Source organism: Lucilia sericata, unplaced genomic scaffold (assembly GCF_015586225.1).
Source record: "Lucilia sericata isolate MDLA Ls3-8-SP2 unplaced genomic scaffold, ASM1558622v1 Contig000123F_arrow, whole genome shotgun sequence".
Taxonomy (NCBI): domain Eukaryota; kingdom Metazoa; phylum Arthropoda; class Insecta; order Diptera; family Calliphoridae; genus Lucilia; species Lucilia sericata.
The window spans coordinates 309,960-335,937 of NW_023994155.1; the positions used below are offsets into that span (position 1 = coordinate 309,960).

Here is a 25,978-nt window from a genome sequence, read left to right on the forward strand (position 1 = left end):
AATTAACTTTAATTTTAGTTTCAATACCTTAAAAAAATTCAGGGTCACATTTACAAGTTTTCTGTTTCTTTTCATTTTGGAACCACAATTTCATTTCATTATTTCTCTGCTGCTGCTGCAGCTCTGTGTTATTTTCTTAAGAATCTTTAAAAAGAAGTCGAAATAAAAGAAACCCATCTTTCACCCATCATTAAAAATCCATTTAAGCTGTCAATCATAGACAGAGAGTGGTAAACAGAAAAAAATATACAATAATTTTTCTGAGAGTTTTTTTTCTTTTCAACGAAAACTTTTAAATTGTTTTTATTTTAGTAAAAAAAAGTAAGAAATGAAAGAAAAAAACATCCTGTCGATGTTTTTGTAAGAAATTGGCCAGAAATCTTGTTTTAACAGACAACTGCCAAAGATTAATTTGATTTTTGCTATAAAAATTTCGTTTGCGGGCAATGTTTTTGATACTTTAGGCTTTTTTTTTTGTTGATTTTTCAAATACCCTACACTAAGCCTTGAAATAGCAACAATAAAATTGCAAATTTCCTATTCCTATAATAACAAAAATTTAAGAATTTTGCAAATTTTTTACCAGAAACTTAATTCAGCTAAACTTAAACACAATTCAGCTAAGATTTTTTATGCAAACTTTAATATTTAATTGAAAATTATCGTATTATTTAACAAAAAACCAATTCAGCTGGCTTCAGATATAATTCAGCTTAGGTTTTTATAAGTGTTTAACCTTAAATTAACAAATTTATAAAGAATTTCATATGATTTTGCAATTCAGCTAAGTATAAATCAAAAGTAAGAAATGAAAGAAAAAAACATCCTGTCGATGTTTTTGTAAGAAATTGGCCAGAAATCTTGTTTTAACAGACAACTGCCAAAGATTAATTTGATTTTTGCTATAAAAATTTCGTTTGCGGGCAATGTTTTTGATACTTTAGGCTTTTTTTTTTTTGTTGATTTTTCAAATACCCTACACTAAGCCTTGAAATAGCAACAATAAAATTGCAAATTTCCTATTCCTATAATAACAAAAATTTAAGAATTTTGCAAATTTTTTACCAGAAACTTAATTCAGCTAAACTTAAACACAATTCAGCTAAGATTTTTTATGCAAACTTTAATATTTAATTGAAAATTATCGTATTATTTAACAAAAAACCAATTCAGCTGGCTTCAGATATAATTCAGCTTAGGTTTTTATAAGTGTTTAACCTTAAATTAACAAATTTATAAAGAATTTCATATGATTTTGCAATTCAGCTAAGTATAAATCAAATTCAGCTAATGGTTTTTATGCAAATTTTAATATTTAGTTCAAAGTTATTAATCTTCTATATTAAAAATTTAATTCAGCTGGCTTAAAATGTAATTCAGCTAAGTTTTAAAACAATTCAGCTAATAAAATATCATAAATACATAAGAATTTCCTTAATTTTATGCAAAAAACTAAATTCAGCTAAGCTTAAATATAATTCAGCTAAGGTTTTTTATGAAAATTTTAATATTTAATTAATAATTTTAGTATTACTTAACTAAAAACCCAATTCAGCTGGCTTAAAATATAATTCAGCTTAGGTTTTTATGGGTGTTTAACCTTAAATTAACAAATTTATAAAGAATTTCATAATATTTTGCAATTCAGCTAAGTATAAATCAAATTCAGCTAATGGTTTTTATGCAAATTTTAATATTTAGTTTAAAATTATTAAACTTCTACATAAAAAACTTAATTCAGCTGGCTTAAAATGTTATTCAGCTAAGTTTTAAAACTATTTAGCTAATAATTAAACATGAATATATAAGAATTTTCTTAATTTTCTACAAAAAACTTAATTCAGCTAAACATAAACCTAATTCAGCTATGCTTTTTTTTACAAATTTAAACAAATTTCTCTTATAAACCTTAAAGTTTTACAATTCAGCTAAGTAAAACTAAATTTCAGCTAAACAATCAAACTTAATTAATAATTGCTTAAATTTCTTAACAAAAAAATCCCATTCAGCTGGCTTGAAATGTAATTCAGCTAAGGTTTTAGAACAATTTTAGTTAGTTTGCAACCAAAATTGTTAATTTCGTTGATTATTTTGCAATTCAGCTAAAGAAATTTTATATTCAGCTACTAAATATTGTTGTAAATTTAAAATTTAAATAAATTTTCTTAGAAATTCAAAAAAAAAAAAAAAAATCGAATTCAGCTATTCTTAAATACAATTCAGCTAAGCTTTTTTGTTTGTTAAGCAACAATTTAAGAAATTTATTATTAAATTCCTAATATTTTTACAATTCTGCTGGCTGAAAATGTAATTCAGCTAAGGTTTTATGACAACCTTAGGCAGTTTGCAAGAAAAATTATTAATTTTATGGATTATTTTGCAATTCAGCTAAGAAATTTTATATTCAGCTATGAAATGTTGATGTTATTTTAAATTTTTTTTAGCTGAATAGCAATATATGACAAAAAATTAAGTAATCATGATGGAAACAAAACAATATTATCCATCAACCTTAGCTGAATTACATTTAAAGTCAGCTGAATTGCAAACATATTATGAATTTAGTACTAAATTTGTTTAATTGTGATTAAGCAAAGAAAAACCCTTAGCTGAATTGTATTTAAGATTAGCTGAATAAGGATTTTTTGTGATTTTCTTTTAAACTGTATTTACATGTTTAATTTTCTTCAACAAATCATAGCTGAATATAAAATTTCTTTAGCTGAATTGCAAAATAATTAACGAAATGAATAAATTTTCTTTGAAACTACCTAAAATTACCATAAAACTTTATCTGAATAACATTTTAAGTTAGCTGAATTGCAAAAATATTAAGAAATTAGTACTAAATTTGTTAAATTATGATTAAGCAAAGGAAAAAGCTTAGCTGAATTGTATTTAAGATTAGCTGAATTAGGTTTTTGGCAATTTTCTATAAAAAATTTATTTAAACTTTAAATTTTTAACAATATTTGAAAGCTGAATAGAAAATTTCTTTAGCTGAATTGCAAAATAGTGAATGAAATTAACAAACTTTTTGGAAACTAATAAAATTATCATAAAACCTTAGCTGAATTACATTTTAAATCAGCTGAATTGCAAAAATATTAAGAATTTAAAACTAAATTTGTTAAATTGTGATTAAACAAATAGAAAAGCTTAGCTGAATTGTATTTAAGATTAGCTGAATAAGGTTATTAGCAATTTTCTATAAAAATTTATTAAAAATTTAAATTTATAACAATATTTGAAAGCTGAAAAGAAAATTTCTTTAGCTGAATTGCAAAATAATGCACAGAAATAACTAATTTTCTTTGAAACTACATAAAATTATTATAAAACCTTAGCTGAATTACATTTTAATTTAGCTGAATTAGATTTTTTGTAGTTTTTTATTAAATTTAAATTATATTTCACATTTTAATCTATTTTTCGTAGCTGAATATAACATTTCTTTAGCTGAATTGCAAAATATCGCTAGAAATTAAGTAATCTTGACAGAAACAACCTAAAATTATCCTTCAACCTTAGCTGAATTACAATTTAAGTCAGCTGAATTGCATAAATATTAAGAATTTCAATATAAATTTGTGAAATTGTTGCTTAGCAAGCCAAAAGACTTAGCTGAATGGTATTTAGCATTAGCTGAATTAGATTTTTTTATAGTTTTCTATTAAATTTGAATTACATTTCACATTTAAATCAATATTTTGTAGCTGAATATAAAATTTATTTAGCTGAATTAGAAAATAGTGTTGATAATTAATGAATTGTCTTTAAAATAAGTTAATATCAACTTAAAATCTTAGCTGAATTGAATTTTAAGCCAGCTGAATATAGTTTATTGTTCACATTAGCAGTTTATAGCTCAAGTTTAAACTTTAGAACTCCCCTTTTTCACATTTAACAACAAGGTAGGGTATGCTTTATTAACTCTTTTGTCAGTTACTCTTTTTCTTCTACTTAATTCGATTAAACTGACCAAAAACCAATCGTTACTAATTTGTCTGAGTGACTTCAAAACTAAAAACAAGTACTCGTTTGTTCGTTTTTTTTTAAGATCATTTACATAAATTCGTTTCGTTTTTTGTCCGGTTACACTTGTTGCACTTTTCAGAATATGTACAACTTGTAGAAGGGTCAATCTTCATATGATCTTAATCATCATTAAAAAAACATCGTTGTACATCATTTTGATCGCCCCCTCTGTTTTACTCTGGGCTGCAAAATTGTAGCTTAAAATTGAGGTTAATGTTATTTGTAGCGTTTTTTTTTTTTTTAAGAATACCCTTTTGGGGTTTTTATTTAAAAAGTAAACCTTTATTATTAAGTTTTATTTAAATTTGTTAAAAAAGTGTTTCAAATTTGATATACATTTTAAGATCTCTATCGCTTTTAAAAAGATTTAGAAGTGTGAGGGTGAGTTTTGTGTTAAAGCTAATTACACATAATTTGTGAATCATTAATTAATTTATTAATTAGGCTTTTAAATATTAAAAGATTTACATCAAAAAAATTTTTCTTCCTTATTGTTTAAAACTATCTATTAATAACTTGCTTAATTTCAAAGCATTTTTTGTTTTTGTTATTTTATTTTATTTTAATTAAATTATTATTATTTTTGAAAATATTTTTCATATTATTAAATTAAAATCAAGGTTTTTTTTTAACTAAATTATGACAAAGAAAAAACAACTGCAAAAAAAAATCTAGTAAATTATTTGCCATTGTAACAATTTACAAATTATTGTTATTTTTTTTTTTTTTTTTTGTTAACAAAAGCTCGACAATAACAACAACAACAGCAATGAGTTAACCTTCACATACAAACGCTCTCATCGAGAAAATTACAACTTGACTATAAAACTTTATAGAGAAAAAAGTGTTTTTTTGTTCATAAAACTAATAACAAATTAAAATATATACTCATATGTTTAACAACAGACATAATTATATTAATAAGATAATACGAATTATATTATAACAAATTGAAAATAAAAGTACTAAAAACTTACAAAAATTGTAATTCAGCTTAACTTAAAAATAATTTAACTAACAAATTAACAAATTTATCACAAAATTCTTAATATTTTTGCAATTCAGCTAACTTAAAATCTAATTCAGCTAAGGTTTTATGACAATTTTATGATCATTTTACAATTCAGCTAAAGAAATTTTGTATTTAGATACGAAATATAGTAGAAAAATTTAAATTTAAATAAATTTGTATAGAAAATCACCAAAAAATCTAATTCAGCTAATCTTAAATACAATTCAGCTAAGTTTTTTTGTTTGCAAAACAAAAATTTTAAAATTTTTTTGCTCAATTCCTAAAATTTTTGCAATTCAGCTGACTTAAAATCGAATTCAGCTAAGGTTTTATGACAATTTTAGGTTGTTTCTAAGAAAATTTGATAATTTCGTAAATTATTTTGAAATTCAGCTAAAGAAATTTTATATTCAGCTATGATTTATTAAAGAAAATTGAACATGTAACTAAATTTTAATAAAAAGAAAATATAAAAAACCTTATTCAGCTAATCTAAAATGCAATTCAGCTAGGTTTTTTTGTTTGCTAAACCATAATTTCACAAGTTTTGCTATATTCCTAATATTTTTGCAATTCAGCTAAATTAAATCTAATTCAGCTAAGATTTTATGATAATTTTAGATAGTTTCCGAGAAAACTTGATAATTACGTTAATTATTTTGCAATTCAGCTAAATAAATTTTAAATTTAGCTTCCAAATATTGTTATAAATTTAAAATTTAAGTAAATTTTTAAAGAAAATCACAGAAAACCTAATTCAGCTAATCTTAAATACAATTCAGCTAAGTTCTTTTGTTTGTTAAACAATAATTTGACAATTTCTTACCAAAATTCCTTATATTTTTGATATTCAGCTAACTTAAAATGTTATCCAGCTAATGTTTTAAGCCAAACTTCAGTAATTTCCAAGAAAATTTATTAATATCTTTAATTATTTTGCAATTCAGCTAAAGAAATTTTATATTCAGCTATAATTTATTAAAGTAAATTGAACATGTAACTAAATTTTTATAGAAAATTACAAAAAACCTAATTCAGCTAATCTTAAATGCAATTCAGCTAAGTTTTTTTGTTTGCTAAACAATAATTTGACAATTTTTTTGCTATATTCCTAATATGTTTACAATTCTGCTAACATAAAATCTAATTCAGCTAAGGTTTTATGACAATTTTGGGTTGTTTCTAAGAAAATTTATTAATTTCGTTGATTATTTTTCAATTCAGCTAAATAAATTTTATATTCAGCAATGTTTATTAAAGAAAATTCAACATGTAACTAAATTTTACTGGAATATCACAAAAAACCTTATTCAGCTAATCTTAAATACAATTCAGCTAAGTTTTTTTGTTTGCTAAACAATATTTTTGCAATTCAGCTAACTTAAAATCTAATTCAGCTAAGGTTTTATGACAATTTTGGATTGTTTCTAAGAAAATTTATTAATTTTGTTAATTATTTTGCAATTCAGCTAAAGAAATTTTTTATTCAGCTATGATTTATTAAAGAAAATTCAACATGTAAATAAATTTTACTGGAATATCACAAAAAACCCTATTTAGCTAATCTTAAATACAATTCAGCTAAGTTTTTTTGTTTGCTAAACAATAATTTGACTATGTTTTTTACTAAATTTCTAAAATTTTTGCAATTCAGCTAACATAAAATCTAATTCAGCTAAGGTTTTATGACAATTTTGAGTTGTTTCTAAGAAAATTTATTAACTTCGTTGATTATTTTACAATTCAGCTAAATAAATTTTATATTCAGCTATGATTTATTAAAGAAAATTCAACATGTAACTGAATTTTACTGGAATATCACAAAAAACCTTATTCAGCTAATCTTAAATACAATTCAGAAAAGATTTTTTGTTTGCTAAACAATAATTTGACAAATTTTTTGCTATATTCCTAATATTTTTGCAATTCAGCTGATTTAAAATCTAATTCAGCTAAGGTTTTATGACAATTTTGGGTTGTTTCTAAGAAAATTTATTAATTTCGTTGATTATTTTGCAATTCAGCTAAAAAAAATTTATATTCAGCTATAATTTATTAAAGTAAATAGAACATTTAACTAAATTTTTGTAGAAAATCCTAAAAAATCTAATTCAGCTAATCTTAAATACAATTCAGCTAAGTTTTTTTGTTTGTTAAACCATAATTTAACTAATTTTTTGCTATATTCCTAATATTTTTGCAATTCAGCTAATATAAAATCTAATTCAGCTAAGGTTTTATGACAATTTTAGGTTGTTTCTAAGAAAATTTATTAATTTTGTTAATTATTTTGCAATTCAGCTAAAGAAATTTTATATTCAGCTGTGATTTATTAAAGAAAATTGAACATGTAAATACATTTTAAAAGAAAATCACAAAAAACTTAATTCAGCTAATCCTAAATACAATTCAGCTAAGTTTTTTGTTTGCTAAACCATAATTTCACAATTTTTTTGCTATATTCCTAATATTTTTGCAATTCAGCTGACTTAAAATCTAATTCAGCTAAGTTTTTAAAGTAAATTTCGGTAGTTTCCCAGAAAAATTATTAATTTTGTTGATTATTTTGTTATACAGCTAAATAAATTTCATATTCAGCTTCGAAATGTAGCTATAAATTTGAAATTTGAATGAATTTTAATAAAAAATTATAAAAAATTTAATTCAGCTAATCTTAAATACAATTCAGCTAAGTTTTTTTGTTTGCTAAATAATAATTTGACAAATTTTTTGCTGAATTGCTAAAATTTTTGCAATTCAGCTAATTTTAAATCTAATTCAGCTACTTTTTAAAAACAAGACAATACTTTAAACAACCACAATTATTGAAATACCAATGTCTCTTTGTGGGTTTTCATTAAATCTAGCGGCCATTTTTAAACTCAAAGAAATTTTGTGCTAATATCCAGAATTAAATGAAATCAACTAATTTAATGATATTAACATATATTTAACATCCGGTTATTGAACATATTTTTTAACTTTTTTCTTAATTCCTTTATGTTATTTCTTTCTACTTCTGGTAAATATATAAATATAAACCAATAATTATTATTAATTTTTTCATTCATTGATTTCTACATTTCTTTTTTTTTCAAAAATTTTCTAAACAACAAATGACGCCTTCTTTTATCATTTTTTTTTTTTTGTGGACAAGACCATCCGTCGGTCTTGTCTAAAATGTCAATCAAAAATACATTTTAAAGCAACCGGCTTTACTTTTTTTTTAATTTTTTTTCTGTATTTTGTTGGTTGGTAGCTGTTTAATAATGTTTGATGAATTAAATATAAAAAAAAAAACTTGTTTTTTAGTAAAATTTGTGAATGAAATTTTTTTCTGTGGGTTTTCGGTTTTTGTTTTAATATTTAATTGGTAGTAAAATTATAGTATATTTATGTGTAGTTGTTGTTGTTGCTTTTTTTTTAAAAAAAGGTCATTGATTTATTTTTAATTATTAACAGGTTTTTAATATCTATTAATTTTCAAATGATTAAAAGTAGAAGATTTGTAAGTTATATGGATTTTTTAATACGGCAAAAGAAATAAATTTTAATATACAATAAAAAATTTTAAGAAAAAACTTTAGATGAGGTAATAGATGTTACCTCTAGACATGTCTCTAGACTAGACTTTTAACTATTGGCGAAACTATAGCAAAGACTGGGAAGGAGAAGAGGCTTAAGATAAGTGTTTAGAACCTCGATTAGACTTTAGTATTGATAAAATATGGAAGAGACTTAAGGCGAAACTATAAAAGTGGCATTAGACTAGATTTTATACTCTTCGAAGAGACTGGAAAAAACTACTATAGATGAGACTTAAGACAATGTTATAGGGAACATTCCTGACAAGACTATAAATAAGAATGTTGACTAAACTTTAGACTATTGACGAGAAAATAGAAGAGTCATTAGATGAACAGAGATATGTAAAACTTTAGATTTTAGGCGAGATTACAGACAAGAGTTTAAAATATTAACGAGATCATAGGCAACACGTTAGACAGCACTACAGACGAAACTTTTGAAAATACTATAAACAAGACTTTAGATGATACACACACACATATAAAACTTTAGACGAGAATACGGACTAGACTTTAGAGTAGTATATAGAAGAGGTTTTAGACAAGAGTGTAGATTAGAATTTAAGATATTTTAAAATATAAACTATAGACGAGATTATAGGTGATATCATAAATGAAACTTCGGACAAGACTATGGACAATACTAGAAACTATAGAAGAGAACTTTGACTATATATATACACACACATACATATAAAACTTTAGACGAGAAACTGGACTAGAAAGCGGGATATAGAAAAGGTTTTAGACTATTGACGAGATAATACTATAAATGAGACTTTGGACAAGACTATAGACAACACTAGATGATAACCTTAACTAGACTTTAGGCTAATAAAAAGAACATAAAAGAAACTTTAGACGAGCTGAAAACGAGATTTTAGTCTTGACTTTAAACTCTTGGCTAGACTATAGGCGATACTTAAAATGCGACTAAGTGACGAACATTTAGACGAAACTTTGAGATAAGTCTTTAGGAAAAATTATAGATAAAACTTTAGACTAGACTTTAGACAAGTACCTAGACTAGATGTAAGACTGTTGACTAGAATATAGAAGATACTTTAAGCGAGACTATTGGCCAGACTTTGGAATATAATCTTGATTAGATTTGAAGCTATTGACGAGAATATAGATATACGCTTGTATTTATAAAAAAATCTTATTTTGCTTTTAATGCACTCAATAGTTAAAGCACACTTTAGCCTTAAAAACCATTAATAAAATTGTGATATTCATAAACAAATAATAAACGTATATTAACTATTGTGCTGATTTATGTTTAAGTTGGCAGCACTGTACAATATGGCTGTCATTTTATGTGTTAGTGTTGCGTACAATTAGGATAAAATATTCGTTGATTCGGTTTTCTTAATTTCATATTTTTGTTTATAATATATTTTTGACAATAAAAACAAACTTTTAAGAAAAATAAATATATATATGGCTTTAATAAATGTCTATTTAGTTCAGATGTATAAATATAATATATAATTTCTAATTATTATTAAAAGTATCCGAATAACGGATATTTTGCGACAAAATATACATCACTATGACACATTTTCTTATTTTTACTTATTTTCCTTGTAATTTTTGATAAATTTTTGCAAATATTGATAAATTTCTTTGATATTTGACTAATTTTAATGCCGGCGAATATATTTTGCATTAGTATAACACTAATCAATATAATTTATATGGTTAATTACTTTATGGCATTATATTTAACCAACAAACTTTGAAAAAGCCAAATCAAATGATTTTGTCCATCATTTGGTTGACAGACGAGCACTTCCAAATTGCCTAAAAATAGTGCTGGACAATTGGAATATTGTCAAATATTCATGCATTAATCCAATAATGCCTAGATTTGAGTTTTTTCCTCAAAATATAATTGTTTAAAAATTTTCTGGGATTTTATTTACAAATTTGTAAACGTTAAAATTAGAATTTTTAGATTTTATTTTAAAAGAAACCATAATTAGTTTTCGCAATCAACCTAAAATTACCGGAAAAATCTTTATCTGGGAAAAAAATTGTTAAAATTCAACTTATTGTTGGCTTAAAGAAGGGCCTACAATAAAATTCTTCTAATTGTCAATGGTTTATTGAAGGTGTTTTAAGCTATTTCACGTTTATAAATACGATTTTCCTGAATTTTGCCTAAAATTGTTTAATAAACCTAAAATAAGTTTTTATAAATACAGCCGATAGACTTTAGACGAGATTTTAGTCGAGACTATTGATGACACTTAAGATGAGAAACTTGAGTAGTATTTTTACGAGAATATAGTTGTAACACATATATTCATTTCTCTATAGTGTATAACAGTTTTCTTTTTCGAAAAATTTTGAACAGCGAAGAAACAAATTGTGTAACAAATATTTTGTATAGAAAAAGTTATGTATAACAGTTTTTCTCTATATTTAATAGTGTTTAACAATTGTTTCTTTAGAAAGGAATGCGTATAACAGTTTTTTAATAATTTGGATAATTTTTAATTGTAAAACATTTTTTCTTAAAAATAAATTGTATATTAAAGTTGTTTTCCCTATTTAATTGTGTATAACAGTTTTTTGCTTTAGAAAAAAAATGTGTATAAAAGTTTTTCTTTAGAAAACAATTTTTATAACAGTTTCTCTTTCAGACATAATGAATAACACAAAAAATATGTATAATAGTTTTTTAATAAAATGTTGCTCTTTAATAAATATTGTTTATAACAGTTATTCATTGCAAAAACTGCTTTTTCTTTAAGTACAGCCGTTTATTCTCTGGAAAATAGTTGTGTATAATAGTTTTCTTTCCGAAAGTTTTGTCTGTAAAAGTTTCATCCATAAAAATCGTGCGAAACAAGTGTTTCTTTGTGTCTAACAGTCCAAGAGTATGAAAATAGTCTGTATAACAGCTTTTTCTTTGTGTATAACTGCCTAAAACAATGTTCGGCATCGTATATACTATCTTTTTTCTTTGTGTATAACAGTTATTTTCTTTAGAAAAAGTTGTGTATACCAGTTTTTCTTCTAAACATGTTGTGTATTTTTTTCTGTGTAGTATAGATTTTTTGTGTATAAGAGTTTCATATTTAAAAAAAAATTTCTTTCTTGACAGTTTGTTATTTAAAAAAAGTTGCGTATAACACTTTTTGTACCGAGAATTTTGTGTATAAGAGTTTCATCTTTTGTATAATAGTTTTTTCTCTTGAAAAATTGTGTATAATTTTTCCGGAAAATGCTGTGTACAAGAAGGTGTTTTGTCTTTAAGTTTCTTTTTTCAGGCAATCATGTATAACAGTTTTTCTTTAGAAAATTTTGTGCATAACGATTGTTTCTCTGGCAAAATTTATGTATTTTGTGTATAAGATTTTCATCTTTAAAGAAAATTTTTCCTTCTTGGTGTATAAGAGTTTGTTATTTAAAAAAAGTTGTGTATAACAGTTTTTCTCCTGAAATTTTTTCTTTGAAAAAACTAATGTATAACAGTTATTTCTCCCGAGAATTTTGTTTATAAGAGTTTCATCTTTAAAGAAAATCTTTCTTTCTTGGTGTATAACAATTTGTTATTTAAAAAAAGTTGCGTATAACAGTTTTTTATACCGAAAATTTTGGGTATAAGGGTTTCATGTAAATAGTTTTTTTATCGCGTATAACAGTTTTTCTTTAGAAAATTGTGTGCATAACAGTTGCTTTTGTGTATAAAACTTTTATCTTTAAAGAAAATCTTTCTTTCATGGTGTATAATAGTTTGTTATTTAAAAAAAGTTGTTTTTATCCTGAAATTTTTATGTATAACTGTTTTTTCTTTGGAAAAAACTAATGTATAACAGTTTTATGTACCGAGAATTTTGTGTATAGGAGTTTCATCTTTCAAAAATCCCGTATAACAGTTTTTACTTTCCATACAATAGTTTTTTCTCTAAAAAATATTGTGTATAACAGTTTTTGTTAAAAAAAAATTGTGTATAACAACTTTTTCTTTGTGTATAGCAGTTTTTTTTCATGAATAATTGTGTATAACCGTTCTTAAAAAATCTCGTGTGACTATTTATTCTATGTATATAACAGTTTCATGAAAATTTTCCTTTCTTTGTGTATAACAGTTTTTTATACTGAGAATTTTATGTATAAGAGTTTATCCTTAAAAATCGGCTTTTACACTTTTATTCATTAGAAAAAATTGTGTCTAGTACATTTGTCTTAAAAAACATCGTTTATAACAGCTTTTTCTCTCTAGAAAAATTTTGTATAACAGATTTTCTTTTAAAAAGAATCGTTTATAACAACTTCTTCTTGTGTATAGCAGTTTTTTCTCTAAAAAATGTGTAGTTTTCTTCCTTTAAAAATCTTGTATAAAAACTTTTTCTGTGTGTATAACAGTTTAATGAAAATCTTTCTTCCTTTGTGTATAACAGTTTTTTATCACGAGAATTTTGTGTATAAGAGTTTTATCTTTAAAAAAATCAGCTTTTTCTTTCAGTACAAAAGTTTTTCTCTATAAAAAAATTGTGTATTACTGCCCTGTGTGAGAGTTTTTGCTGTAGAAAACGTAGGGTATAACAGTTATTTTTTTTCCTTAATAAATTGTGTATAACAGTTTTCAAATTAAAAGTTTTTCTGTAGAAAAATTGTGTATTACCGCCTCGTGTATTATAGTTTGTTCTGTAGAAAAAGTTGAGTATAACAGTTTTTTTTCTTTAATAAATCGAGCATAGCGGTTACTACTCTAGAAAGATTTATGTATAACAGTCTATAGAAACAAATTTTGTAAAACTTTCATTTTAGAAAACTATTTTTATTATAGTTTTTTTGCATAACTTTATCTAAACATTTCGTATAAGAGTTTTTCTTTGATTTTAAAGACAGAATTTTGTCATAAAATTAGTTTTTATTAATTTATAATTTGTTTATGAGTTTTCATTTCTTCAGAATTCTTATTATATTGATTTATTTCCCTATAAAAATTACTTAATTTTTGAAGTATAATTTCTCATTGTAATCAAAAATTCAAACGTTTCCTTTTAACACAAATTTCCATAAAGTTTTTTTTTCTTTTTTTCAACAATTTATCAAATATTTTATTACTTGAAAAAATAAACAAACAGAAATAATGCCACGGCTGACACTAAAAAAAATTTCATAAACAACATTTTACTAGAAATAATTTCATTAAATTATTTCTCTTGCATTTTGTAGCTGTGTTTTTTTCAAAATTTAACGTTTTTTTCATATGAAGAGAAATTAAGCCACGCCTCTTTTAGCACACAGCAATACACAAACAAACGATAACAAACTATTAATATGGTGGTAAGCTTAAGAGAGAAAGAGATAGCTAGTGTTAGTTGTTTAACATAACTATACAAATATGGCGTTGTTTCATTTGCCACATTGTTTCTTTGTAACAAAAACAATTGGAAATGAGTGAAAAATTTAGTGTTTTTTGAAAGAGTAATTTGTTTAAGGAAATAAACTCAATTGGAAAGGAGGGGGTGTTAAGTTAAAATAACTTGTTAACAGATTATTGAGCAAAAGGATTTGATTTATAGAAAATTTTTAATTATAATAAAATTTTTATAAAATTTTTAAAAAAGTGATATTTCTTATTTAGTTTATTTATTTATAAAATTAATCTCTTTTTTTAATAGTTTTTAAAAAAGTTTTATTTTAAATTTATATTTTCCTAATATTCATTGACCTATTGATCTATTAATTTTCATTTGTTTGTTGTTATTGTTGTAGTAGCTGTTATTTTCATTCAAGGCCATTTTAAACAATGTTCGTTTTTTATGTTTTTTTTTTAACTTATTTTTTCATGCATTATACCGTTATTACTTACAATATATTTTTATATGAATGTTTATATTCATGTGTGTTTGTTTATATTTCAACTCTTGAGAAGAAGACATTGTATTTTTTGTTGTTTTTTTTATATTTTCTAAAAATAAAGTCAAACCACATAATTGTTTTGTTTAAAGAAAAAAAAACTAAACTGAAAATTGAAAACACGCAAATTTGCGTTTAACTACAATTTTCAAGAAATTCATACAAATAATCACAAGATAAATAAAACTGAAAAACATACACACACTCACACATACATACATACACATACAGTAACATCAGAAACTTTTATATAAATAAACAAAAATATAGCAAACAATTTATAACAATTTGTATAAAAATTAAACATTTTTAAAAGAATTTCCCAAAAAGAACTTTTTAAAACTTTTTCAATACTTTCAATCTTAAAAAAAACTCAAAAAAAGTAACTAATCATTTGACAAACAATATTTTACACTCTAATTATAAACTTTTTATCTAATTTATTATCTCTAAATGAATATTCAAACAAAAACTAGCAGACATTAAAAAAAATTTGACAAAAAAATGTCTAACTTTTTTTCGAAGCAAATATCAACATAAATCATTTACATAAATTACCACATTAAACCATTATATCCTCCATATAAAAAGTAAAATCATGTTATTGTTTTAATAAAAAATGCATACATATGTTTTTAACTACAATGACTGCAAGTGTCATCGTTTAATGATAAAAAGGTTTATGGGAAAAAAGTCTGGACAATTTTTTCTTTTAATGGTTGAGGTTCAAATAGTTTTTATATGTTTTTATAGCTTTTTTGTACTAATAGCAGGTTTTAAGTAAAATGTTTTATTGTCTTATTAATGGGTTAGATGGAGACAATTAAGTTTTATTCTACCTATAAAATATCAATTTTAATGTAGTCTGGTTTGGGCTAGTCTAGTCTATAGTCTAGTCTATAGTCTAGTCTATAGTCTAGTCTATAGTCTAGTCTATGGTCTAGTCTATAGTCTAGTCTATAGTCTAGTCTATAGTCTAGTCTATAGTCTAGTCTATAGTATAGTCTAGTCTATAGTCTAGTCTATAGTCTAGTCTATAGTCTAGTCTATAGTCTAGTCTATAGTCTAGTCTATAGTCTAGTCTATAGTCTAGTCTATAGTCTAGTCTATAGTCTAGTCTATAGTCTAGTCTATAGTCTAGTCTATAGTCTAGTCTATAGTCTAGTCTATAGTCTAGTCTATAGTCTAGTCTATAGTCTAGTCTATAGTCTAGTCTATAGTCTAGTCTATAGTCTAGTCTATAGTCTAGTCTATAGTCTAGTCTATAGTCTAGTCTATAGTCTAGTCTATAGTCTAGTCTATAGTCTAGTCTATAGTCTAGTCTATAGTCTAGTCTATAGTCTAGTCTATAGTCTAGTCTATAGTCTAGTCTATAGTCTAGTCTATAGTCTAGTCTATAGTCTAGTCTATAGTCTAGTCTATAGTCTAGTCTATAGTCTATAGTCTAGTCTATAGTCTATAGTCTAGTCTATAGTCTAGTCTATAGTCTAGTCTATAGTCTAGTCTATAGTCTAGTCTATAGTCTAGTCTATAGTCTAGTCTATAGTCTAGTCTATAGTCTAGTCTATAGTCTAGTCTATAGTCTAGTCTATAGTCTAGTCTATAGTCTAGTCTATAGTCTAGTCTATAGTCTAGTCTATAGTCTAGTCTATAGTCTAGTCTATAGTCTAGTCTATAGTCTAGTCTATAGTCTAGTCTATAGTCTAGTCTATAGTCTAGTCTATAGTCTAGTCTATAGTCTAGTCTATAGTCTAGTCTATAGTCTAGTCTATAGTCTAGTCTATAGTCTAGTCTATAGTCTAGTCTATAGTCTAGTCTATAGTCTAGTCTATAGTCTAGTCTATAGTCTAGTCTATAGTCTAGTCTATAGTCTAGTCTATAGTCTAGTCTATAGTTTAGTCTATAGTCTAGTCTATAGTCTAGTCTATAGTCTAGTCTATAGTCTAGTCTATAGTCTAGTCTATAGTCTAGTCTATAGTCTAGTCTATAGTCTAGTCTATAGTCTAGTCTATAGTCTAGTCTATAGTCTAGTCTATAGTCTAGTCTATAGTCTAGTCTATAGTCTAGTCTATAGTCTAGTCTATAGTCTAGTCTATAGTCTAGTCTATAGTCTAGTCTATAGTCTAGTCTATAGTCTAGTCTATAGTCTAGTCTATAGTCTAGTCTATAGTCTAGTCTATAGTCTAGGTCTATAGTTCTAGTCTATAGTCTAGTCTATAGTCTAGTCTATGTCTAGTCTATAGTCTAGTCTATAGTCTAGTCTATAGTCTAGTCTATAGTCTAGTCTATAGTCTAGTCTATAGTCTAGTCTATAGTCTAGTCTATGTCTAGTCTATAGTCTAGTCTATAGTCTAGTCTATAGTCTAGTCTATAGTCCTAGTCTATAGTCTAGTCTATAGTCTAGTCTATAGTCTAGTCTATAGTCTAGTCTATAGTCTAGTCTATAGTCTAGTCTATAGTCCAGTCTATAGTCTAGTCTATAGTCTAGTCTATAGTCCAGTCTATAGTCCAGTCTATAGTCTAGTCTATAGTCTAGGCTATAGTCTAGTCTATAGTCTAGTCTATAGTCTAGTCTATAGTCTAGTCTATAGTCTAGTCTATAGTCTAGTCTATAGTCTAGTCTATAGTCTAGTCTATAGTCTAGTCTATAGTCTAGTCTATAGTCTAGTCTATAGTCTAGTCTATAGTCTAGTCAATAGTCTAGTCTATAGTCTTGTCTATAGTCTAGTCTATAGTCTAGTCAATAGTCTAGTCTATAGTTTTGTCTATAGTCTAGTCTATAGTCTAGTCTATAGTCAAGTCTATAGTCTAGTCTAAAGTCTAGTCTATAGTCTAGTCTAGTCTAGTCTAGTCTAGTCTAGTCTAGTCTAGTCTAGTCTAGTCTAGTCTAGTCTATAGTCTAGTCTAAGTCTAGTCTATAGTCTAGTCTATAGTCTAGTCTAGTCTATAGTCTAGTCTATAGTCTAGTCTATAGTCTAGTCTATAGTCTAGTCTATAGTCTAGTCTATAGTCTAGTCTATAGTCTAGTCTATAGTCTAGTCTATAGTCTAGTCTATAGTCTAGTCTATAGTCTAGTCTATAGTCTAGTCTTAAGTCTAGTCTATAGTCTAGTCTATAGTCTAGTCTATAGTCTAGTCGAGTCTATAGTCTAGTCTATAGTCTAGTCTATAGTCTAGTCTATAGTCTAGTCTATAGTCTAGTCTATAGTCTAGTCTAGTCTATAGTCTAGTCTATAGTCTAGTCTAGTCTATAGTCTAGTCTATAGTCTAGTCTAGTCTAGTCTATAGTCTAGTCTATAGTCTAGTCTAAAGTCTAGTCTATAGTCTAGTCTATAGTCTAGTCTATAGTCTAGTCTATAGTCTAGTCTATAGTCTAGTCTATAGTCTAGTCTATAGTCTAGTCTATAGTCTAGTCTATAGTCTAGTCTATAGTCTAGTCTTTAGTCTAGTCTAGTCTAGTCTATAGTCCAGTCTATAGTCTAGTCTATAGTCCAGTCTATAGTCTAGTCTATAGTCTAGTCTATAGTCTAGTCTATAGTCCAGTCTATAGTCTAGTCTATAGTCTAGTCTATAGTCTAGTCTATAATCTAGTCTATAGTCTAATCTACAGCGTAGTACATATAGCCACGATACTATTGGATATATTTAAGGCGAGACTATTGGGGACTATAGGCGAGATTTAAAGAAAAATTAAGAGAATTATTTTTTTATTTATCCTTACATATTAATAGCCTTTAATAAAGCTTAGTTGTAATTTAGATATTGTCCCATTATTTTTCTGTACAAATAATTGTTAAAAGTTGTACTGGTATGTAAAATTATTAAAATTTTTTGTTTATATTGACTAACTCTAAAGTTCTATAATAATAGTAAAAAAACAAAAATCAACAGTGATTGTTAAATATGCCTTTTTCTCTGTATGGGTATATAATTTAAATTTAATGTTCAGTGATGTCAATTAAATGTAATTATTATGTTTACATTAGAAATAACAACAGCGTAAATATTGCCATAAATACAAGCAACAACAACAACACAAACTTTTTTATTGAAAAAATCTAAAAGGAAACAACAGTCCAACAATGGAAACCCCTTTTTGTTTTAATAATAAGGATATAAAATGCATAAATTGTTTGGAAACCAAACAAATATGTTTGTTTTTTGTATAAAAAACTCTTAACTATTTTTATGTAAAAAAAACTTACATTATTGTTGCTGTTGTTTTTTGTTTTAAGGTTATGAACATGTACTTATATTTGAATTAACTTAACTACTGCTCACAAATGCAGTGCTGATGTTTTTTTTTTTGTTTTTTTCATTTTTAATTATTGTTTGCAGAAGGCAACCATATTGTTTTTTGACATTTTTTTTCTATTTGTAATATGTTTGTTTTTGTTTTATTCTTTAGTTGTATGTTTTATTGTTTTTGTTTGCTATAGAGATACAGTTATTTATTTGGCTGCAGGCACAATGATAGATAACTTACAACAACAATACAATGGCGCATACTAATTTTGTCAACATCATTCATTCATTCATTCACTCCCATACTAACAAACTTGTTATTGTTGTTGTATGTTAATATAATGGCTTTTTATTTATTACGCTGTTGTTGTTATTATAATATAAACAAATAATAACAGGGCTGTTATATGTATTTGGGGAAGTTTGTTTAGAAAAAAAGGAATAGATTTCTTTTTAACAACAATATGTACAGTGTCTCTCATAAGTATTCGAATTTAGGTGAACTATGAAAAGAAACCAAATTTAATAATATATTTTGTGTGCAAAAAAAATAAATTAATTTGTTATATTGTCAAGACATTCCTTAGGTTTGATATCACGCTTTTTAAAACTTGAAAAATTTACATTTACATAAATTAAATTAGCTTTTTTTTTTAAAAAGTCCATAAAATTGCCTCACAAAAGTATACGAATTTTTCCTGTATTTCATATTTGATCATATTATACGAAACACAAATTTAAGAATCGAATGGTTTTTATGCTTTAAATTGTTTTAAAGGGTTACTATCAACCGAAATGATACACAGAGAAAACAGATTCGTTGTCACAACCGAATTTGTTTCCAATCGAATTTGTTCGGTTGCATGTACTTCCACAAAAATTTATTGTAATTATCGAAAATTTCGTTCCATAACACTACTTTTTAGAACAAAGGTTGGTTGTTACTACCGAATTTTCAATTGAAGCCAGGGAAATTTTAGTTAGCGTAACTACTAATTTTTAAAAACAATTCGGTCATAGGAACCGAAACTATCAATATTAAGAACCAATTAAAATACATGTTTTTATGTTTTTTTGTTTATTTTTACTGTTTATTTACTATTGTATAAATATTATAGATAAATTGAATTACACATATATGAACATATGAATACATCTTGAATATATACATATTTTGCAGAGATATGTGTTATATTTTCCTTGTGATTGGCTACATCAACAAGCAATTTGTACTAATATATACAGTTTACCGCTTTCTTAAAATAAATGCAAATATGTACATCTTGATGTTTGAAATAATCTTGAAATTTGTTTACTAAATTCGTCCTGTATTTTTGTCAACTGCATGGTCAAATTATGCCCTCATACAAATGCACGAGGAAATTGTATCAAACATTATCTGCGCAGTATCTGAAAACATAACAACGGATTTTTCTAAAAAATCTTTTAAAAGAAATATGTAGTTTCGATTTTCTTACCATAACGTCTATGCGATTTCTGGGTACAGACTTCCTTGGGTACTTGGGGTTGCTGGCCACTTTCGAGGTCGCAGGTCTGCGAAAATGTACGTTTGTTCTTACTTTGCGTATACGGGTACTTAAAGCGTCCTTGATAATATTGTTCTGGGCCTTTTTAGGCTTTAGCAAAGCTACAGCCTTAGCCTTCGAGGAGAGTTTGTGCTTCTTACCAGCAGCAGCCTTCTTTTTGGTATTCTTAGTTTTTGGCTTAGCCTTAGAGGCAACTTTCTGTGTAAGAGAGGCTTTCTTGACAACTGGTTTTTTAGTAGCAGCAGCGGATCTATTAGCTTGATCCGGCTTTGCTGCACTTTCCTTTTTGCGAGCGGCAGAAGTAGTAGCCGAAGCCTTCTTCTCTTGTTCCTTATCACCAGGCTTGACAGCGGTTTTTCGCTTTTCTTTGAAATTTAAGACTATCAATATTTAAAAAATGCTTGTAGGTATGGACACACAGCGTTCTGAAATTAAACATGTGATGTTTATTTCATATTTTATACATGGAAAGAATTTTTACTTACAATTTCTTTTAAAAATCTGCAAAACTTCTATTTATTTTAAATTTTTTATTTTATTTGTAAATGTTTGTTCTTTTTTATTTCTTTATTATTTTAGTATTAAATATTTTTAAATGTCAAGTAAACTAACCATTTGTATATTGAATTCGATTGGAAATACCGAATTAGATTTTATTGTAATAAATATCGATTTTTTCGGTTGGAAATACCGAATTATTCTCTATTTTATTAATATAACCGAACTTTCTATACTTTTAATTGAAGCATGTGGATGCCACAACTAAAAACAAATGTTTGTCATTAATAAAAAGTTGTAAGCAAAATTGTGATTACAAGTACTGATATTTACAGTTGAAGCAAATAATTGTATATTTAATTCGGTCTTGCTAAATGACATAATTAAAATAACCGTTTATAAAGCTCAAGTTGGTTAGATTAACTGAATGTATAGTTAGGCGAACCTTAGTTCGATTACAGTTTTGTTTTTTCAGTTGTAATTATATAAAATATGTTGAAAGTATTGTTTTTTAATAACTACAACTAATATTCTTTTATAGTAAATAAATAATTGCAACTGTGACCGATTTCCAACCAATCATTTTTCTGTGTGTATATTTTTGGCCCATTTGGTCCAAAATTTTTGGGGATTTGTACCCTCTTTTTATGTAATATCATTAAAATGGCGATTTTTTTGCAATATTTGTAGTATTTTCTCTTTTTTCCAGAGATAAAACCATAATTTGATATTGGGATTTAATAGAACCCTTGGAGTATCTAAAAATAGTATTTTTTGTTACAATAATCTGTATTTGAACGATCCAACATATATTATTGATATCATTATTCTGTCGCTAATTCAATATATTGGAACTTAAGTCCATTTTCATAATACTAGGGTCAAAAATTTTCGGGAAAGTTTTCTTGTATATATTCTTTTAGATATCAGCTTTTATATATTTTAAGTTTTCAATGTATTGTGGAAGTGTACAACTCCAAAACATGCCTCGAAGAAACACCATTCAATATGGTAGTATCATTATTTTTATGCACCAATGACCTCCAGGCTGCATGCCACTATATAATTATGGTCTAACTCAAAAATATCGATACCTGTTTAAATATTGATTACTATGATTAAAATAAACCCAACATTTTGGACTTACAGTGTTATTGTAATGGGCAACATAAGCGTGAAAGTTACGAATAGTAAAAACTGAAATCTACTGTACAGGATGACGTTTTGTAAAGGCATGTTTTGGAATTGTATACCGATATAATGTATTGAAAATTTTAAATATATTAGTGCTAATATGTACATGAATGTATACTAGCCAACTTTGTCGGAAAATATCGACCCTAGTGGTACGAAAAGGGACTTAAGATCCATACAATTCAATTAGAAACAGAAGAACGATACCAAAAATACATCTTGGAACTTTTAAGTACAGATCCTTATAACAAAAATATTATTTTTAGATACCTCAAGGGGTCTATTAAATTCCAATATTAAAGTTTGGTTTTATTTCTGCAAAAAAAGGAAAAAAAAATTGCAAATATGGTCAAAAATCGCCATTTTAATGATATTACATGAAAAGATGGTACAAATGCTCCAAAATTGTGGAACAAATGGACCCAAAATATATAATTTCGGTTGATAGTAACCCCTTAATACAATTTTAAGCAAGAAACCACTCGATTATAACTTTTGTGTTTCGTATAATATGGTCATATATGAAATACAGGAAAAATTCGAATACTTTTGTGAGGCAATTTTATGGACTTTTTCTAAAAAAGTTAAATCAATTGAGGTAAATGTAATTTTTCCAAATTTTAAAGAGTGTGATATTATACCTTAGGACTCTCTAGACAATATAACAAATTTAATTATTCATTTCACACACAAAAAATATTATTAAATTATGTTTCTTTTCAAAGTACAACCAAATTCGAATACTTATGTGAGACACTGTATAAAAAACTACAGGCCGAACTTCACGCTAGACTTTAGACAAAACTTTAGACGAGACTATAGACGAAAATTTCAACAGGACAGGTAACTATTATGGCTAAGACTTAAGCTCAATTGGAGTGTTATTTAAGGATTTAGAGCCGATTGTAGATTTCCCATATAAAATCGATTTTTGGTGGAAAATATGAGTGATCACAGATTTTCACTATTTTCTCAATTGGAGCGTTATTTAAGGATTTAGAGCCGATTTTAGATTTCCCATATAAAAATCGATTATTGGTGGGAAATATAAGTGATCACAGATTTTTACTATTTTCTCAATTGGAGCGTTATTTAAGGATTTAGAGCCGATTTTAGATTTCCCATATAAAAATCGATGTTTGGTGGGAAATATAAGTGATCACAGATTTTCACTATTTTCTCAATTGGAGCGTTATTTAGGGAACTACAGCCGATTTAAGATTTCCCATATAAAAATCGATTATTGGTGGGAAATATGAGTGATCACAGATTTTCACTATTTTCTCAATTGGATCGTTCTTTAAGGATTTAGAGCCGATTTAAGATTTCCCATATAAAAATCGATTATTGGTGAGAAATATGAGTGATCACAGATTTTCACTCTTTTCTCAATTGGAGCGTTATTTAAGGATTTAGAGCCGATTTTAGATTTCTCATATAAAAGTCGATTTTTGATGGGAAATATGAGTGATCACAGATTTTTCTCAATTGGAGCGTTATTTAAGGAACTACGGCCGATATTAGATTTCCCATATAAAAATCGATTTTTGGTGGGAAATATGAGTGATCACAGATTTTCGCTATTTTCTCAATTGGAGCGTTATTTAAGGACTTACAGCCGATTGTAGATTTCTCATATAAAAATCGATTTTTAATGGGAAATATGAATGATCACAGATTTTCACTATTTTCTCAATTGGAGCGTTATTTAAGGATTTAGAGCCGATTTTAGATTTCCCATATAAAAATCGATTTTTGGTGGCAAATATGAGTGATCACAGATTTTCACTATTTTCTCAATTGGAACGTTATTTAAGGAACTACAGCCGATTTAAGATTTCTCATATAAAAATCGATTTTTGGTGAGAAATATGAGTGATCACAGATTTTCACTATTTTCTTAATTGGAGCGTTATTTAAGGATTTAGAGCCGATTTTAGATTTCCCATATAAAACTCGATTATTGGTGGGAAATATGAGTGATCACAGATTTTCATTATTTTCTCAATTGGATCGTTCTTTAAGGATTTAGAGCCGATTTAAGATTTCCCATATAAAAATCGATTATTGGTGAGAAATATGAGTGATCACAGATTTTCACTCTTTTCTCAATTGGAGCGTTATTTAAGGATTTAGAGCCGATTTTAGATTTCTCATATAAAAGTCGATTTTTGATGGGAAATATGAGTGATCACAGATTTTTCTCAATTGGAGCGTTATTTAAGGAACTACGGCCGATATTAGATTTCCCATATAAAAATCGATTTTTGGTGGGAAATATGAGTGATCACAGATTTTCGCTATTTTCTCAATTGGAGCGTTATTTAAGGACTTACAGCCGATTGTAGATTTCTCATATAAAAATCGATTTTTAATGGGAAATATGAATGATCACAGATTTTCACTATTTTCTCAATTGGAGCGTTATTTAAGGATTTAGAGCCGATTTTAGATTTCCCATATAAAAATCGATTTTTGGTGGCAAATATGAGTGATCACAGATTTTCACTATTTTCTCAATTGGAACGTTATTTAAGGAACTACAGCCGATTTAAGATTTCTCATATAAAAATCGATTTTTGGTGAGAAATATGAGTGATCACAGATTTTCACTATTTTCTTAATTGGAGCGTTATTTAAGGATTTAGAGCCGATTTTAGATTTCCCATATAAAACTCGATTATTGGTGGGAAATATGAGTGATCACAGATTTTCATTATTTTCTCAATTGGAGCGTTATTAAAGGATTTAGAGCCGATTTTAGATTTCTCATATAAAGATCGATTTTTGGTGAGAAATATGAGTGATCACAGATTTTCACTATTTTCTCAATTGGAGCGTTATTTAAGGATTTAGAGCCGATTTTAGATTTCTCATATAAAACTCGATTTTTGGTAGAAAATATGAGTGATCACAGATTTTTTTTATTTTCTCAATTGGAGCGTTATTTAGGGAACTACAGCCGATTTAAGATTTCCCATATAAAAATCGATTATTGGTGGGAAATATGAGTGATCACAGATTTTCACTATTTTCTCATTTGGATCGTTCTTTAAGGATTTAGAGCCGATTTAAGATTTCCCATATAAAAATCGATTATTGGTGAGAAATATGAGTGATCACAGATTTTCACTCTTTTCTCAATTGGAGCGTTATTTATGGTTTTAGAGCCGATTTTAGATTTCTCATATAAAAATCGATTTTTGATGGGAAATATGAGTGATCACAGATTTTTCTCAATTGGAGCGTTATTTAAGGAACTACGGCCGATATTAGATTTCCCATATAAAAATCGATTTTTGGTGGGAAATATGAGTGATCACAGATTTTCGCTATTTTCTCAATTGGAGCGTTATTTAAGGACTTACAGCCGATTGTAGATTTCTCATATAAAAATCGATTTTTAATGGGAAATATGAATGATCACAGATTTTCACTATTTTCTCAATTGGAGCGTTATTTAAGGATTTAGAGCCGATTTTAGATTTCCCATATAAAAATCGATGTTTGGTGGGAAATATGAGTGATCACAGATTTTCTTTATTTTCTCAATTGGAGCGTTATTTAAGCAACTACAGCCGATTTTAGATTTCCCATATAAAAATCGATTTTTGGTGGGAAATATGAGTGATCACAGATTTTCACTATTTTTCCAATTGGAGCGTTATTTAAGGATTTAGAGCCGATTTAAGATTTCCCATATAAAAATGGATTTTTGGTGGGAAATAAGAGGATCGCAGATTTTCACTATTTTCTCAATTGGAGCGTTATTTAAGGATTTAGAGCCGATTTTAGATTTCCCATATAAAAATAGATTTTAATGGGAAATATGAATGATCACAGATTTTCACTATTTTCTCAATTGGAGCGTTAATTAAGCATCTACAGCCGATTTAAGATTTCTCATATAAAAATCGATTTTTGGTGGGAAATATGAGTGATCACAGATTTTCACTATTTTCTTAATTGGAGCGT

At 26.4% G+C, this 25,978-nt stretch overlaps 1 protein-coding gene across 1 annotated transcript; it reads right to left on the reverse strand.

The window, feature by feature from the left end:
* Positions 1 to 19,477: 19,477 nt before the first annotated feature.
* LOC119600815 (histone H1.5-like) lies at positions 19,478 to 21,190 on the reverse strand (the record flags this gene model as incomplete). Its single annotated transcript, XM_037951371.1, has 3 exons — positions 21,133 to 21,190; positions 20,248 to 20,676; positions 19,478 to 19,491 (listed from the first exon to the last, which is right to left on the reverse strand). Coding segments are annotated over exons 1-3 (501 nt in total), but the record flags the coding sequence as incomplete, so codon positions are not given.
* Positions 21,191 to 25,978: the final 4,788 nt, after the last annotated feature.